Consider the following 16,834-nt stretch of genomic DNA (forward strand, 5'->3'; position numbering starts at 1 on the left):
TTAATCCCACAGATCTTGCTTTTTAATAGTACATTAAACCCAAAACGAACTGTGGCAAGATGGTAGTATTTTATAAAAAGACGAGTGTGCGTGTGTGTGTGTGGTGCCTTGCAAATGTACTCTTTGAACCTTTGCATTTTGTCTTTTTCCACCTCTACTGAAGAAAAACATCCCAATAGCATGACACTGCAACCACCATGTTTAGCTGTGGGAATGTTGTATTCTGGGTGATGTGCAGTATTATTGCTCCATCACACCTATAGATTTGCATGTTGACCATAAAGTCTTGAGTCTTTTGAAGTCTCTAACAGATTTTCTTCCATGGCTTGCTCTGTATTTAGCTACATCCATCTTACCGTTAGTTCTGACCAGCTTCCCTATATCTCCTGAAGAAAAGCATCCCCACTGCATGATGCTGCCACCATAATGTTTTACTATGTGTATGGTGTTTTCTTGGTGATATGAAATGTAATGCTCTTTTAGCCAGGCCTGTCAGTTGAACTTAGCGGCCATGTCTTGGTAGATTAGAAGTATCATTTTTCTTTTCCTTTCACAATTGTGCACTAATTTATGTTGATTTATCTCATAAAAACAATATAAAAATAAGTTTGTGGTTGTAACCTGATAGTATGAAAAATTTCCTGGGGTGTTTTGGAAGGCACTGTATGTCAGTTTGTTTTTAATATGTGATAAAAAGGAGGGTTATGCTGCAAATTGATACAAATATACAGATAGTACAGACATGGGTTACGGATTGGTCCGTTTTACAGGTACTGTAGCAGTTGACAACTGAGCCTCAGTCAAATGTAACTAAGAATAACAGCCAGCAGGGGGCATCCGAGATCATATCGATGTATTTTTATGTCACCACCAGGCCAAAGTGTTTGCATAAGATGGACTGAAATAGTAACATATCCTATATAAAATATCATTCTCATAAATACATCCAATAACAAAAACTGTTCCACTGATATCTTGCAACACGATATGGATCACTGTGAGTTGGGGGCTGAGTAGGGGGAGATGTTGACCAGAAGTGACCAAACTCTTCTAAGTGGGTGGTCTCTTTAGAGCTACACTGACTGTTCAAGACCATCTCTTAATGTGTCTGAGAGCATTACAATGGCATGAAAATGACCACTTTCAACTACACCATTAGGAATCTATTGACTGGCAGCAATTGGCCCCAAAATGTTTAGTTAATTATTAGTATTGCTGTAACGTAAGTATTGCACTATTAACATTCAAGGTAATTGTGGAATTATATCCTTTTATATAATATTTATTTAAGATGTAATAAATGGTGCATGATGCTATTTAGTAAGTTTTAAAGTTCTAGTTCAGTAAAAAAAATATATATTAGTGTTTAGCAACAATGATTGGGTAAATTAACAACTCAAAACCGAGATTTGCATCAGTTCATAAATATGTTAAGGTGGCTAAAATCTCAGGCTCTTTACATTAGCTAGGAGCTTTACTCTGTCTGTTGATATTTAATAGGGCTTCATAATCATTTATTCAGGGGATGTATGGGAAAAGATGCAGCAGAGCCTCTACATTCAAAGAGGGAGGATCTTGACAGAATGATTTCTCAATGGAAGAGAGGCCTCATTACCATAACAATTGTGGGAACTGAAAAGGTCTACTTTCCATGAACACTGTAAAAAAATAAGAGGGAGTGAGAGAGAGAGAGAGTGTGTGTGGGTGAGGGTGGATTGTACAAAACATAAAAAGGTGCTTTTTTTTTTTTTTTTTTACTTTAATCATGATCCAGACCTGCTGCTAGGTAGTATACACTGAAAAAACATATTGGGTATTTCTTACTTGGTTTTAGTCTCAGTCAAGTACAGTTAGCAGACTCAGGTTCATAGACACACAAACAAGACCCACATGACAACAAAATATCAAAACATAATAAAAAAAATATACAACTATAAATGCCTGAAATTTGAAATGACAATAAAAAATGTTAAAATACAAAAAAAAAAAAAAATGCAAATACAATCAGAGCTGAATAGAAACAAGAAGTCACAGAGACGAAACCTTAACCATTGCGCCCAGGGCTGGATTTAACGGGATGTGGACATCTGGATTAGAGCCTGTTTTGATGCCATACCCACACAGGTTCCTTTTAAGCACACAAATTACAACTGATTGATAGTTATTTCAAGTTATTTAGGCCTTATCTACATAAGAATTTATGTATATAAATATAAAATATTTTATATTTTACAAATGTCTAGAGATGTTTTAAAATGTATTCCTCCTGGGAAAAACAAACAAAAAATCAAAGATTTGTTGGTAGTAACACACAATATCTTCCTTCACATGGGCTCATACATTTTCTTTGGAAACTTAAAAAAAATACAGTATTTGCAAAAGAGCTATTCATTAAAAAAATAAAAGCAAAAAAACCCTGTGTAACCCTCAGTCTGGATGAATAGTAGGACTCATCATTGCACTTTGCATGAATCTTTTGGAAGAATCCCTTTAAATTGGATGAGAAAATGTGCCTGTTGCTGTTAACTACATAAGCTTTGTTTAGTAATTAATTTATTTCCCTTTTTAAGTTCTTGACATACTGTACTTTTATTCATGATACCAGGTCAGATTAAAAATACTGATAGATCTTCCCGTGCCTGAAATTTCTTTCTTTTTTTGTTTTTTTTTTGTTATTGTTTTAGAATGATTGGAATAAACTTCCCTTACATCTCCTCATATTTTCGAGTGATTTCTTAAAACTGCTGTGAAATATGACATTATTTTATATAGCCTTTTATATCTCATGAACTGTGTTTAGTTGCTGTTGGGATGGTTTAAAATATTCATACAGGTACTCATCCTACATAACTCAATGTACTTTTTCCATCAGGGTGGTTACTTTATGGAATCTAAAATATAAAACATATTCTTCATAACATGTTTTTCATAATTCCATGTTCAATCACACTTTTAATTTTATGCCTTCAGTGAGAATATATATAAAATGTAATAATCATAAACATAAAGAAAACCATTACATAAGAAAGTGTCTAAAACGTTTGACCAGTAGTGCGTATAGATAGAAAGATAGATAGATAGATAGATAGATAGATAGATAGATAGATAGATAGATAGATAGATAGATAGATAGATAGATAGATAGATAGATAGATAGATAGATAGATAGATAGATAGATAGATAGATAGATAGATAGATAGATAGATAGATAGATAGATAGATAGATAGATAGATAGATAGATAGATAGATAGATAGATAGATAGATAGATAGATAGATAGATAGATAGATAGATAGATAGATAGATAGAGATTGTAGTCATATTATTTTAATTTATTTGAATTGATAAATAAGTTTGTCATGATCGTATAACTATTTCTGCGGTTCTTTAATGGAGTACGGGCACCAACTTGTCAGGTCTCTTATTCTCGGACTGTACCTTTAAAGCTTCTTATCCCATTTGGAAGTGAGCCCCGCCTCTAGAAGAGACGTCCCATGAGCCATAAAGTTTGATGTCCTGCCCAAAGTTTAGACTCAACAGGATGAAACTTTTTATTTTTTTCCTGAGCCAGTGAGTAGCGGAGATTTGCCCAGCCTAACTACGATTTTTCTTTAAAGATAACAGATAGTTGAGATATAATCGTTTGAAGAACCGCGGGGCACTGTCGGCCAAACGTTCATATTGTTGTTTTTTTTTTCCTGTCTTTTGCGGTTGCCTCTGCGGTTTTTCCTTTTTTTTTTTCTCGAGAGCTGGGGCCGCGGACGACAACACAGATTCCTGAGTGGAGTAGATATGCGCTTTGTTACATGTACAAGAATGCCAGCAGGAAACAACGGGAAAACGATGCATTTTACTGCAGATTCCGACAGCTAACACATTTTGTGAGAAAAGAACTAACTTTTGAAGTAAACTTTTAGAATGACTCTGGATATGCTTTACTGAGTCTCGTCGAGATTTTCCAGATTTCCTGCTGCGTGTCAAAGGTTTTAGGATTGGCTCAAGTTTCCTTTTGACTGAGTTTCTGCGCGTTATCGTTTCGAGACACTTATAAAAGTTTAGCCAACAGTTGTTTGCGTTTTTTTTTTGTTTTTTTTTGGTGGGGGAAAATGGATCCGAACCAGCACAACCCTCCAGCCGGACACCAGATCGTCCACGTAAGGGGCGACTCGCAGACTGACCTGGAGCTACTTTTTAACAGCGCGATGAATACGAAAAACAGCAACGTCCCCGCTTCCCTGCCTATGAGGTTGAGGAAACTGCCGAAGTCCTTCTTCACGCCCCCAGAACCCAAGTCCCACTCCAGACAAGTAAGCGCTCCCTGTTTGTGCTGTGTGTATGCTGAGAAGTCACGATTCAAGCTGGGGCCTTCCTGTGGGCCTTCAGTACGTGACTCTCACCAAGTTAGTTTTCTTTAACACAAATATCATCATTCTTTGTTGTCATTTGTAGACATATATTTGGTGTCTCTACATGTTTTACAAATCGAAAACCATTACAAAATCTAAAGCGTTTTAGTGTATTAAATGGCACGTTTAATAGAAATTTGGAAAATGAAGAAATTTCTACGTACGTAAAGAAATACCTGCTTTTAAAGTAGGGGAATGTTTTTTTCCATTACAAAATGAATGGATTTGAATAGATTAGCTAACATCCACGTCAGTATTATTGTGTCTGCTTGTAGAAGATCAAAACTAATATTGACACAATTAAATTGATATTTGTATTATGATTCTGTGCAACAAAGATAACTTGTTTTCTTTCTTCATCCTATCCCCCCTCCCTCCCCCGAGCCGCCCCCCGTCCCCCCTGCTCCCTCCTTGAAGTTTTGGAATTAATGCGCATGCGTTGTTTAGCAGTAAAGCTTTCTTCTGTCCCACACAGGCCGTGAATCTATTCTCTAGGTCAGTGGTTCTCAAACGTTTTAGAACAAATTCCTGCAAAGCAAATACTAGGTTTACAAGACAAAAAAAGAAGTACAAGTCTCAGACTTTCTAAGTTTGTTGTGGTATTTCATAAAAGCAAGTAAACTGGAGGAAAACATTTTTATCCATTGAGACAGCATTGGTAGTTAAAGAAGACAACTGTTTTAGCATTTCGGTTTTACTAGAATATTACCATTTTCAAGGATCACTTTGGAAAAACATAACTTACAGAAAGGTCCCCTAAAGTTGGAATGTGGGATTGTTGAGAAACAGAATTTGATTTCATAAAAGTTTTTTTTTAATTCATTATCTTTTGGTGGAGATGTTGCAGTTTTTGAAAGTAAAAAGTTTTTAAAAAACACAATATTAGTTCATATTTTTAATAGTAGTTAGCCTAGGCACTGAGCAGAGGTTAGCAAAGCCAACATGTTTTTAAACCTGCAATTGGATAACAGTTATGTTTAATTTGAAGTAATTTTCTAATCCAGTTTTGAGATTATATTTTTATGATTCATTGCTTTCCTCGTCAGCTTTTACAGGTAGATGTGAAAAACATCTCTAATCCATGTCCCTTTTTGAAAAGTTCCCCACAACCATGGATGGATAGTGATTACAATGTTGTATCTGAGTACTACTAAAGGAAGCCCACGTTTTACCTGTAGTACTTGTACCACTATTTTAAGAACCACAGGATCTTAAATGCTTGTCCTTATGGATTAAAAAATAGTAGTTGTTCTTCAAAAGACATCACATTGTAAAGGAAACCAAGCGTTTATTCTTTGACTTATAAAACAGCAAATTTAATCTATTAAATTGCTGTAACAGAAATTAAGGTAGATTTTAATTAATATTACTGAGTAAAAATAATGTATGTTCAACAAGCTAAAATACACTTATTATTTCCTTACCATTTTAAAATATTCTTACGTAGATATTTTTAGAGTATAACTGGACCATAAGTTAACTAGTAACTAATTATGAAGATCATTTTACCCATCTGTTTTGTCCTTCCTAGTTAAAAAGAAACAAGCCATATGAACTGGTTTGTGATTAAGGCATATAATTTTTCCTAACAAGGTGGCCTGTAAATCTTTACCCTGACAACCACAGCTAAGGTGTGCCATTCATTAGCAAGAACTGCCTCAGGCTTCAGATGCTCCGCCTGCTAGCAAGTTTCACTTTAGCATTAGTGCCGTTGCTAAACTGGTCAGATCATACAATTAGACTGAAATGGTTTAAAAATCTGTGCTGTTAAATCTGTTAGCATGTTATTATTCTCTGTGGAGACCACTGCTGATAGGGTACTTAGCTTCAGAGTTAAGGAGATCAGCTTGTTAGCCCCTTTGATGTTAGCAGTACCACTGTTGCTTTGGCTGGATACAAACTAAAGTTCTTGTTCCAGCGTAGACAGTTTAACTTTTTACTAAGATGATAAATTCACTCACAGTGTAACTCACATAAACATTGCCTTACTGTTTAGGTGACTTAACCAACATCTTCATAAATTCAAATGAACATGTTTTGGTAGAATGACCAAAACAAAGCAGTAAATGGTGTTAGAACTCAACCATTAGTGAACATTATGTTTACAAACAAATATGCTTGATTACCATTTCAAAGAATTCAATAGCTAATTTTTAATGCTCTCCAAAATTCCTTTTCATAATGGTGTTATGTAGATCCTTTCTATTATTCTTAAACAAAACTTTCTTTTTATATTATGGAACACGTACACTGTTCAAAACAACGAAAACAAATTTAATATGTAATAAAAACAGACTTGTTGAATTGATATTGTCTTTTCTATCCTTTTCACAGGCCAGCACTGATGCTGGGAGCGGCGGAGTGCTTACCCCCCACCACGTCCGTGCACACTCTTCCCCAGCCTCCCTGCAGCTGGGAGCTGTTAATGGTGGCTCCCTCTCTGGAATGGCCTCTGCGGGGGCCTCTCCTCAACATCTCCGTCAGTCTTCATATGAGATTCCTGATGACATGCCCCTGCCAGCAGGGTGGGAGATGGCCAAGACTTCCTCTGGCCAGAGATACTTTCTTAAGTAAGTATGATTGTAGCAATTTTCTTACTTTTTGCAGTCCCCATAAAAACTTAAAATGTTTGCATCTTTACAGAAGAAATTTGCAATTTTGCAGCTGAATTGGGACAAACTTATTGAAAAACTCAGTAGTTTAGTGGTGTAGTAAGATACCACAGTAAATTTTAGAATAATTTCACTTCTTTTGACACAAATAAATGTTTTGTCTTAACTGGGGTTTCTGCAGCTATATACTGCTCTTACATGGGTACTCAATTAAGAAGGTTACAATAGTGCTTTATCAGCATATTATCTAAAATTTACTTAGCTTTATCATTTGTCTCTAAATGTACTTGATGTGACACAACCTACAACAAAAGGTCCTACATAAACTCTGTGGTGCTGCGAACATTTCATTTGAAGCTGTTTTCTGACACACTAGGCTAACGCTAGCACGTCTGCTCTCTGTTTCGATATGATTTGTTGATCCCTTGGTTTGTAACTTATTTAAAGGTGCTTTCAGATAATCATGTGCTGTTCAAAATGACAGAAAAAACCTGTTCATCTACTTTGTAAAACTCGTGCTTTGCTTTGAACGTCTTTAAGATTTCTTGAGTAGTGTTTCAGCTGCATTTTGCATAGCGCTGTCTTGGCTTATCTGAGCACAGAGAGCAGTGATTATTAATGCATTGTGTCTTTCACCTGAGACTGTATTGTAGACTGCTTGGGTGGTTAGGGAAAACTCAAATTTATTAGATCAACAAGATAATATACAGAGTTTTTAATACAGTTTTGCAACACAAAAAATTGCTGTAATTGTGAAAAATGCTGCTATTAAAAATACAGCTTCATATCTTGCTAGTGGGTTTGAAACAAGTAAGTATTTAAAATGGCCTGATAGGATCATGACATCCTTAACATTCGTTTTATCATTGTTGGCAAGAATTGATGTTACATGTTGCCAATACCTTGTTAGTTAGAGGATGATGGTACATCCAGCTCAGGTGAGGTAGCACTACACAATATTTGGTTTACAAGACCAAAAAAAAAAAGATTTTATGGTTTTTGTTTGAGGGAAAACAGAAAAACAATTGTTGTTTTTTTTTTGTTTTCCAAAAGTCACAAACTATGGTTTGCAGAATCTAATGGGTGCAGAATATTCCAAGGTTTCACTGGTCTACATATTGTGTTGTTCATCTTTGCCTCAAACATTGTCCTAATTTCAACAAAGGCATTGAAGATTTTTCCTTTTTATGTTTTCACAAATGGAGTAAAGATTTCATGACTTTTTAAATGGTGTCTTAAAAAATATTTATTTCAATAATCTACACCTAATAGCTTTAATAGGATAAAAAATAGCCCTTTAGATTAGCTCGAAGACGAACTCTGAAGCATATGCTAACTGTTGTATCTGTAGCAGCTAAAGGTTAGCCAGCTGAGGTATTTTCACAGTACTTTAAGTTTATTTATTTAATATTATTATTATTATAATCTTCCCAAAGTCACTAAACACAATATTGAAGTTCAAAGTTACAGTTCAGTAACTTTTTAAGGTTAAACAGAGAAGTTTAGAAACTTGTGATGATATAGCTCAACATCTTGACAATCACGGAGTAAAACCTTCAAATTTGTTAGAGGGTTCAACATTTTTACGTCTCCGTAAAGGTCAAGAATAGTCGCAGTTAGCAAAGAAGATCTTTCTCTCTCTCATACTGCAGTTCTCCCCCATGCATTGTGCTGACAATAAAATTGACAACTACAGTGCACAATAGTGGCCAGTGTGCTGATACGGAGACAATTGCGAAAGTTAGATTGTAGGTTATTAAATTTGGTGGCGTACAAGAGAAGTCTTGAAGGACCTCTGCTGTATGTGGAGTTCCTTTTCTTGGTCTCAGGTTTCAGTAGAAACAATGGACCACTGTAGTTGCTCCAGACAGCAAAGGACAGACAGCCCCGCTATACTCATCTGCTAACCCGCTGATCTTCTCCACATCGCCGATTCAAAGTAAATGTGTAGGTAGCAAGTACGTGCGAGGCATTTCAGTTTGTCACAAAATTTAAATGTGTAAATGGAATTGGAAGTTTTTTTCCCCGTTTTAATACTCTCCATATTTATAGGTTGTTCAACGTATTTACTGTGTAGCTCTGTGTACAGTTTTAATTATTCATAAAAATGATGTAATGTCAACAATTTCTGTTAATATAAACCAGCCTTTGTGAAATGTTCCAGACCTTTTTGAAAGCTCTGCAGCTTATGTTTAGAGAAGATTTGAGCTCAGTAAATGTCATTCCTGCCCTTTTTAAAGGCAAAAAGTTACGAGTTCTTAGAAACGTTATCCAGCAACAAAAGAGTCTGAGGGGGAAAAAAACATGATGGCTACAAATTTAGTCAGATCAAAAAAAGAGGTTTCGTTACCAGATGTTTAAAAGTCTTACATCTGGGGAACATCTGGTCCTTTTTTTGTCCAAGATTTTCTTCTAAAATTGTAAAATTGCAAAAAGGGGGGGAAACAAAACAAGTGTACCTGAAAATTTACCCTTATGAAATTCACACTTCATGAACCACCTGTAAACATTTGGTTCTCTAGTTTTTACAGATATGTCTGTTTTCTTTGTTTATTTTCTCTTTAGAAGCAGTGCTTAAATGCATACAGTTTTTTGCTTAAGGCAGCTTTTCTGAAACAAGGGGTGGATGATTTACAGAATGTACTTAATCTACAGTGCTGTGCAAAAGTATTCATATCCCTTGAACCTTTTCACATTGAATTGCTTCACCTCGACTGTGACAAATATTGGTCTGCTCTTCACAAATGTGGCAAAAAAGTCACAGTTGAATGCAAGCTGTAAGAAATACAGTTTGCAGTTTGCCAAAGGTCATGTAGGTGACATGGCAAATACGTGTAGGAAGTTGCTCTGGTCTAAGCAGTTCAGAACAGAACTTTTTGGCCTACTAGCAAAGTGTGTGGTAGAAAACCTCATAAAATGTCTTACACAATCTCCAAGATGAATCATGGTGGTGGCAGCTTCATGCTATGGGAATCCAAGCAGGGTACAGGAATGATAACAGGGCAAAACTGGAAGAAAACATGTTAGAGGGTGCAATACACTTGAGACTAGGGAGAGATTCGCTTTCCAGCAGGACAACAATCCTAAGTGTGTACCCTGAGCTACAATGAATGGAGTAGTTTAGATCAAAACATATTCATGTGTTAAAATGGCAGTCAATGATCACACCAATATACGATTGAGAAACTGTGGGAAGACTTAAAAATAGAAGTTTACAGATATTCTCTATCCAAAGTGGCTGAGGTTGAGCTTTTTCCCAGAAAAGTAAATGGTAGAAAAAAAGACCCCCTCTCTATATATGTGCAAAGGGTAGCTCCACAAAGTATAGACTTCATGGGCTGAAAACCACACTTTTCAGACTTTTAGCCATGTATTGTTTTCCTTCCAGTTCACTTTTATGCACTACCTTGTGTTGGTCTTTCACAAAAAATCCAATAAAATACATTGAAGAGGTAAAAATTCAAGAGGTGTAGATATTTTTGCAGAGGCTGGTCTCATCACTGGTTCCCTTGTGATGTGACTGTACTTGGCTTATTTGTGAAATCTCACAGTGACAATGTTAATTAATCAGTTTTTTATTGTGCAGTATTCATTTTAACTACCATTGATTTCAATGTTTTGTTTTTCTTTTGCATAATACGTGTGGACTCCATATTCTACTGTTTTTAAATTGGACAGCCCGACTGCACCTTAACTTTTGTTTTTGAACTGAATGGTTAACAGCCAGCTCTGCTGCTGGGTTATGTCGGAGGATAGTCCTAAACTGTATTGTTTTTATTGTTGTTAAGTTTATGAGTCAGTAGTTGCCATTGGACTGTAGGCATAACTACATGAATACACAAGAACACACTTATTAAGACAGATCTCAAAATGTATTGTGATACACATTGTGCAATAATTAAAAAAGAAGAAAATAGTATTCGTTTTACGTCATATTTCCCAGTCCTGATTGATACCAAAACAAGACTTGGGGTGAGGTCTCCCATTGTTTAATTAAGGGATTTAGCCCCATGTTTAAATTTAAATGTTATTAAGAGACTCAGATATTTGCTAAACATTTTGGTTAAATGGCCTGAGGTCAGTTCACCCCTTCACCACCTCATTTCACTGTTTCACACCTACACATCATTTTGTCCCAACCAAGCCATTTTAAAGATTTCATATTATATTATACATAATATGAGCTATAACAACATTTAATTTCCCTTAGGGATTAATAAAGTATTTTTGAATTGAATTGAATTTTTGAATTATGCAATATTTCTATTAACTGTGTTTCTGGTTTTCATTTTGGACTCTTGACATACATGCAATATATATATAATTGTGAGAGGTTACAACCCCCCTTATTATGATCAAACCATAATAACTATGAATAACCTCCAGCTGTTATATGTTCATTATTGCTGTTGTATAACCCCATTTCCTTATGACAGGCTATTATGAAAGAAAATTACCCTAAATCCTTGTCTGTCATAGCAGATATGAAATGTTTAAGGCGGGTACAAGTTGGATCTATTGTAGAGATGCACCCATTAGGATTTTGTGGCTGATTTTAGTTGTTCCGATAACAGTTTGATTCCGATTTGTCTTTAAGAAATATGAGGTTGCAGCATTCAGAATATTTCTTGTAGCCTTACTTCCCCTAGCAGTGACTAGTTATTGTTACAGTAATGGATGGTTTTACCAGTTTAAGAACAAAGAAAAAATGACTACAGGGTTTTATATTTTAAACTGTCTTTACTATCTTATATAAACAATTAAAAGGTGTGTATTTAGTAGCATGTAGAGCTATACTCTCACTATGAGAGTTCCCAAAGGCTGTCAACATTTTCAGATTCTGCTTGTTCCATTGCAAACAGTGATTGAGAGCTCAAAGAAATAAAACAGAACAACTTTACTGTACAGCATTCAGCCTTCCTGTTATCTGCTCAAAGTATGGCTCTCTCTGGCTCACAGCCTAAATAGACCATAAACATGTAGGGGTTGGACAATGAAACTGAAACACCTGGTTTTAGACCACAATAATTTATTAGTATGGTGTAGGGTCTCCTTTTGCGACCAATACAGCATCAATGCATCTTGGGAATGACATATACAAGTCCTGCACAGTGGTCAGAGGGATTTTATGCCATTCTTCTTGTAGGATAGTGGCCAGGTCACTACGTGACACTGGTGGAGGAAAACCTTTCCTGACTCGCTCCTCCAAAACACCCCAAAGTGGCTCAATAATATTTAGATCTGGTGACTGTGCAGGCCATGGGAGATGTTCAACTTAACTTTCATGTTCATCAAACCAATCTTTCACCAGTCTTGCTGTGTGTATTGGTGCATTGTCATCCTGATACACGGCACCGCCTTCAGGATACAATGTTTGAACCATTGGATCCACATGGTCCTCAAGAATGGTTTGGTAGTCCTTGGCAGTGAGGCGCCCATCTAGCACAAGTATTGGGCCAAGGGAATGCCATGATATGGCAGCCCAAACCATCACTGATCCCCCTCCATGCTTCACTCTGGGCATGCAACAGTCTGGGTGGTACGCGTCTTTGGGGCTTCTCCACACCGTAACTCTCCCAGATGTGGGGAAAACAGTAAAGGTGGACTCATCTGAGAACAATACATGTTTCACATTGTCCACAGCCCAAGATTTGCGCTCCTTGCACCATTGAAACCGACGTTTGGCATTGGCATGAGTGACCAAAGGTTTGGCTATAGCAGCCCAGCCGTGTATATTGACCCTGTGGAGCTCCCGATGGACAGTTCTGGTGGAAACCGAAGAGTTGAGGTGCACATTTAATTCTGCCGTGATTTGGGCAGCCGTAGTTTTGTTTTTTGGATACAATCCAGGTTAGCACCCGAACATCCCTTTCAGACAGCTTCCTCTTGCGTCCACAGTTAATCCTATTGGTTGTGGTTCGTCCTTCTTGGTGGTATGCTGACATTACCCTGGATACCGTGGCTCTTGATACATCACAAAGACTTGCTGTCTTGGTCACAGATGCGCCAGCAAGACGTGCACCAACAATTTGTCCTCTTTTGAACTCTGGTATGTCATCCATAATGTTGTGTGCATTTCAATATTTTGAGCAAAACTGTGCTCTTACCCTGCTAATTGAACCTTCACACTCTGCTCTTACTGGTGCAATGTGCAATCAATGAAGACTGGCTACCAGGCTGGTCCAATTTAGCCATGAAACCTCCCACACTAAAATGCCAGGTGTTTCAGTTTCATTGTCCAACCCCCGTGTCTTGACATGTTGTAGAAAATAGTTTCCTTTTAATTAGATTGCTACTTAAATCTATCCTTCCTCTGACTTTCAACCTCTCACTGGTACTACTAATAGATCAATTCTTCAATCAGTAATTGCTTCTTTACTAAAGAGGGCTGTTGTCAGCGCAACCTGGTAACGATTACGTACAATGATCGAAATAAAAAAAAATTCCGACTGGCCAGTTACTGATCGGGGAAATAAATCTAAAACTCATCATATTCCAGATGAATTCCAGTTGATTTCTCTATGCTTCTCTGGCATGTGGTCGATGCAAATCATCCAATGGCAGAAGATTTCTTTTATTATCCAAAAAAGTGTCAAACAGCCAAAAGTGCAAAATAACACTGAGGCGTTATGACCGGCACCACAGTTAAACATATACAGTAGTTGTTTGACATTGAAAAAGACACAGCTGAACAAAACTAAAGCATTTTTACAACTTGTGTCAGTAGAGCTATACAAAAAATTAATATTTAGTTTTGTGTTTTAATAAAGATGGAGCCTTGTCAGAAAAGACAGTGTTTTATAACTCCACAGACAAGTTTGCGAAACTGCTGGACTTCAGAAAGTTCAGTTAGGATCTCTTGTTTCAGCTGGTGTGTTATGCAACTGCAGTAATTGTTCTACTGAAGATTTGTGTTTAAGCACGGAAACGCCAGGAGAAGTCTTCCAAACAGCCCACATCAAAGAGCCCATACTCCATCTGACATAAAGGTGGCCTGGCCTCGGCGGACCTGCTGGAAAAGACATTCTCCTATTTATAAACGGGGGTTGTCTGACTGAGACGTGTTGCAGAGGGAGTGAATCAGAGCCAGCGAGTGTTTGTGTGGGCGAGCAGAGGGGTGGACTGGTGGGGGTGGGGGAGTTCAACCAGCTAGCAGAACCAAGCAGAGTGTGGGCTCACATTTCACTCTTCTGACTGCTGTTGTCCGAAGAGATAAATCAACTCCGCGTGAAAGGGAAGACGCAGTTTCTCCTTCTTTCTCAGTTGTTTATTGGTACACTGTGGGTAATGATTTCCTTGACAGTCTCCATGGCCCAGGAGATTCCTCCATCCTGCTCCCCTTAAAAGTCCGTCTCTGATTTGGAATGAATGGAGCCGTGGCTCTGTGATGATGCCTCTTTTGTGTCGGTGGAGTTAAATGGCAGCCATGTGGCGATGACTAGAAGATGGGCCAGGAGAAACTCTGGCCCTCTCTTTGTCCCAGGAGTGTAACTGTGATCTTTATTCAGACCACAGGCCTGTTGAGACTCATGTGAGCCTTCCCAAAATGGACAAATGGCTGACATGAAGCTTAAAGATGGCGGTGGGGGTAACATCATCTTTGTTAAGATATTTGGCCATGTTCTCTACACCTGAACAGTTCTAATCTGCCAGCTCTGCCCTTTTTATTTTAAATATAGCAGCACTAAAATAATGAGAGCATTTCGGTGTTAGATCTCCAGGAAACAAAACTTGTCAGCTAACAGAAAAACCTTTTATCAAGAAAAAGTCAAAATCAAAACATCATTGCCAGGAACAGGTAGTTGCAGTGCACATGGAAATAGGAGGTATGAGCTAATCTACTAAAACATTTTCTTTGTCTCATCTGTTAAATAAAAACAAAGACTGGAATACTGTCAACAAAGTCTGTTGACCTTTCTTCCAGCAGTTTACTGCGGCTTTTGATTTATGGCAGCAGGGGCACTGAGGTTGGATCACCTTGCTTGATGCTGAGGCAGGGAGGTGGGGGAGCCGCGCTCTCCAGGGCCAGGTCATAAACTAATGAAGGTTTCTAATTTAGACACACTGGTGAACTTAGTGGGGTAATCACTGTTTCCGGGGCTTATTAAATGCAGCTTTGAAAGGCCTTTTAGTTCGTGGGAAGTCAGCCTTAAGCAGAGGAGAGCTTTGAGGGAGAGGCTATTGTGTGCCCTCAGGGGCAGGTAGAGCTCTGTGTTGATGGACACTTTTGTCTTTTCACACTTGGATTTCTAAATGTTTTTATGGGCCTGGTTTCCCACAATGGGGGTCGGGGGGTGTCGTCATCATTCAAATTTGTTTAAACAATGACAAAAACTGATCAAATATATTACTGTAATGTGGTTTGACGAACGCATTCTTTGACCGCAGATGGTTTTTTGCACCTATTTGCTGCATCCTCGTGGATGGCACTCAACAGGTTGATAAATAGTTTAGCAGTTTACCTTTCTTTTCATTGTGTTTACATTGGCCCAATCAAGCTGAAAATCCGCCAATTTCTCGGTGCACCCCTACAATTCAACTTTTACGGAAATAATTGACCAATCTTAATTGATGCTTTTTTATCTTGTGAAATAAAATAACCATTTATGTTATTGTATTATCAAAATGATAGAACTTTTTGTATTATAATAGATGAATTCTTTTCATAAATGCAATAGCAGTTTAGAAAAAACCTTAATATATCTGAGACACCTTTGTTCACTATCAAATGTATTTTTGGTGTCTTGTTTTTGACTGGATTGTGTAAAACAGGTTTTAGCCATTTTTTTGGCTCATACTGATGTGATGCACAGTATTTTGTCGGGACTTTAACTGTACACAATCCACAAGTCGGATTCCACATTTAGCCGTTTTGAAGCAAAGGCCATGTGGTCGGTCACAAATGTCGCTGGGAAGACTGACCTGGAAGCCAATGTGAAGCCTGTGTGAAGCCCTCATTTGGAGCAACTTTGTGTTTGACAAACTTTTGGTTTATTGACCACACACAGACAAGAACCTTCCTGTTCAACTGTGGCCTGTCAGCTCGGTACACAAACGGGACTGTGAGAAAGTCAAGCTAGTGTTTAACAAAGTCTTGATGTAACACCTCTGTTTCAGACATCAATGCCTCCACTGTCGCCAAGGGCATCTCCACAGAGATGCAGTATCTGAGAAGTGGATTCTCCAAGGTTGGGCTTTCCATTCCTAAAAAATGCTCAGCCTCACAGCAAAGGACATTTGTGCTATAGAATAAAAACATTTACAAGTTTTAGAATGTGACATATGTTGTAATATTCATCTACTAAATAATTGTGAATTTTCTGTCTTGTCCCCTCGCTTGATAACGTTTTTGATTAATTGACAAGTGTAACCTTAAAATGACACTTTCTTCATTGTCTTTTCTTTTCAACTCATTCTGACAATGAACAGCTCAGTCCTGGTACTTTGGTGATTAGTTTCTTCATTACAACGTTTAATGAAACAAGCCGTCCTTCAAAGGGAAACTTAAAGCCAGAGCAGGGTCACCGAGGTCACTTAAATAATCTCCCTTGATGATGTCCTGCTGATAGAGAGGCAGCCAGGCCTCCCTAGTCAACCAGAGAGGAGGTGACCATCCTCATCACAGAAGACTGATTGCATCTGGCCTCCCTCAGTGTACTCTGCACTCATCCACCTCAACCACCTTCCAAGCCTACACTCCCAGGGTGGAGCCCCTGCGGCCTGAGGAGTCCATTTTTTACATTTTGACAACTCAGCTGTGGGGGCATTTCATCATTGCTGCACTTCCATGGCTTCCCTCCCATTCTACACCAGAG

General features: G+C 37.8%; 1 protein-coding gene across 2 annotated transcripts in view; it reads left to right on the forward strand.

The window, feature by feature from the left end:
• The first annotated feature begins 3,510 nt into the window (after positions 1-3,510).
• yap1 (Yes1 associated transcriptional regulator) overlaps positions 3,511-16,834 on the forward strand; it is a 35,682-nt gene continuing 22,358 nt past the window's right edge. The window contains exons 1-2 of one of the 2 annotated variants that reach the window (XM_047391987.1): positions 3,511-4,308; positions 6,742-6,977. In XM_047391987.1, coding sequence (XP_047247943.1) covers positions 4,108-4,308; positions 6,742-6,977 — 437 coding nt within the window. In that variant the 5' untranslated portion in view covers positions 3,511-4,107. The remainder of the gene's footprint in view (positions 4,309-6,741; positions 6,978-16,834) is intronic. The other variant, XM_047391988.1, reaches the window with a different exon arrangement.

The sequence above is a fragment of the Girardinichthys multiradiatus genome, chromosome 18 (genome assembly GCF_021462225.1).
Source record: "Girardinichthys multiradiatus isolate DD_20200921_A chromosome 18, DD_fGirMul_XY1, whole genome shotgun sequence".
In the NCBI taxonomy this organism is placed as follows: Eukaryota; Metazoa; Chordata; class Actinopteri; order Cyprinodontiformes; family Goodeidae; genus Girardinichthys; species Girardinichthys multiradiatus.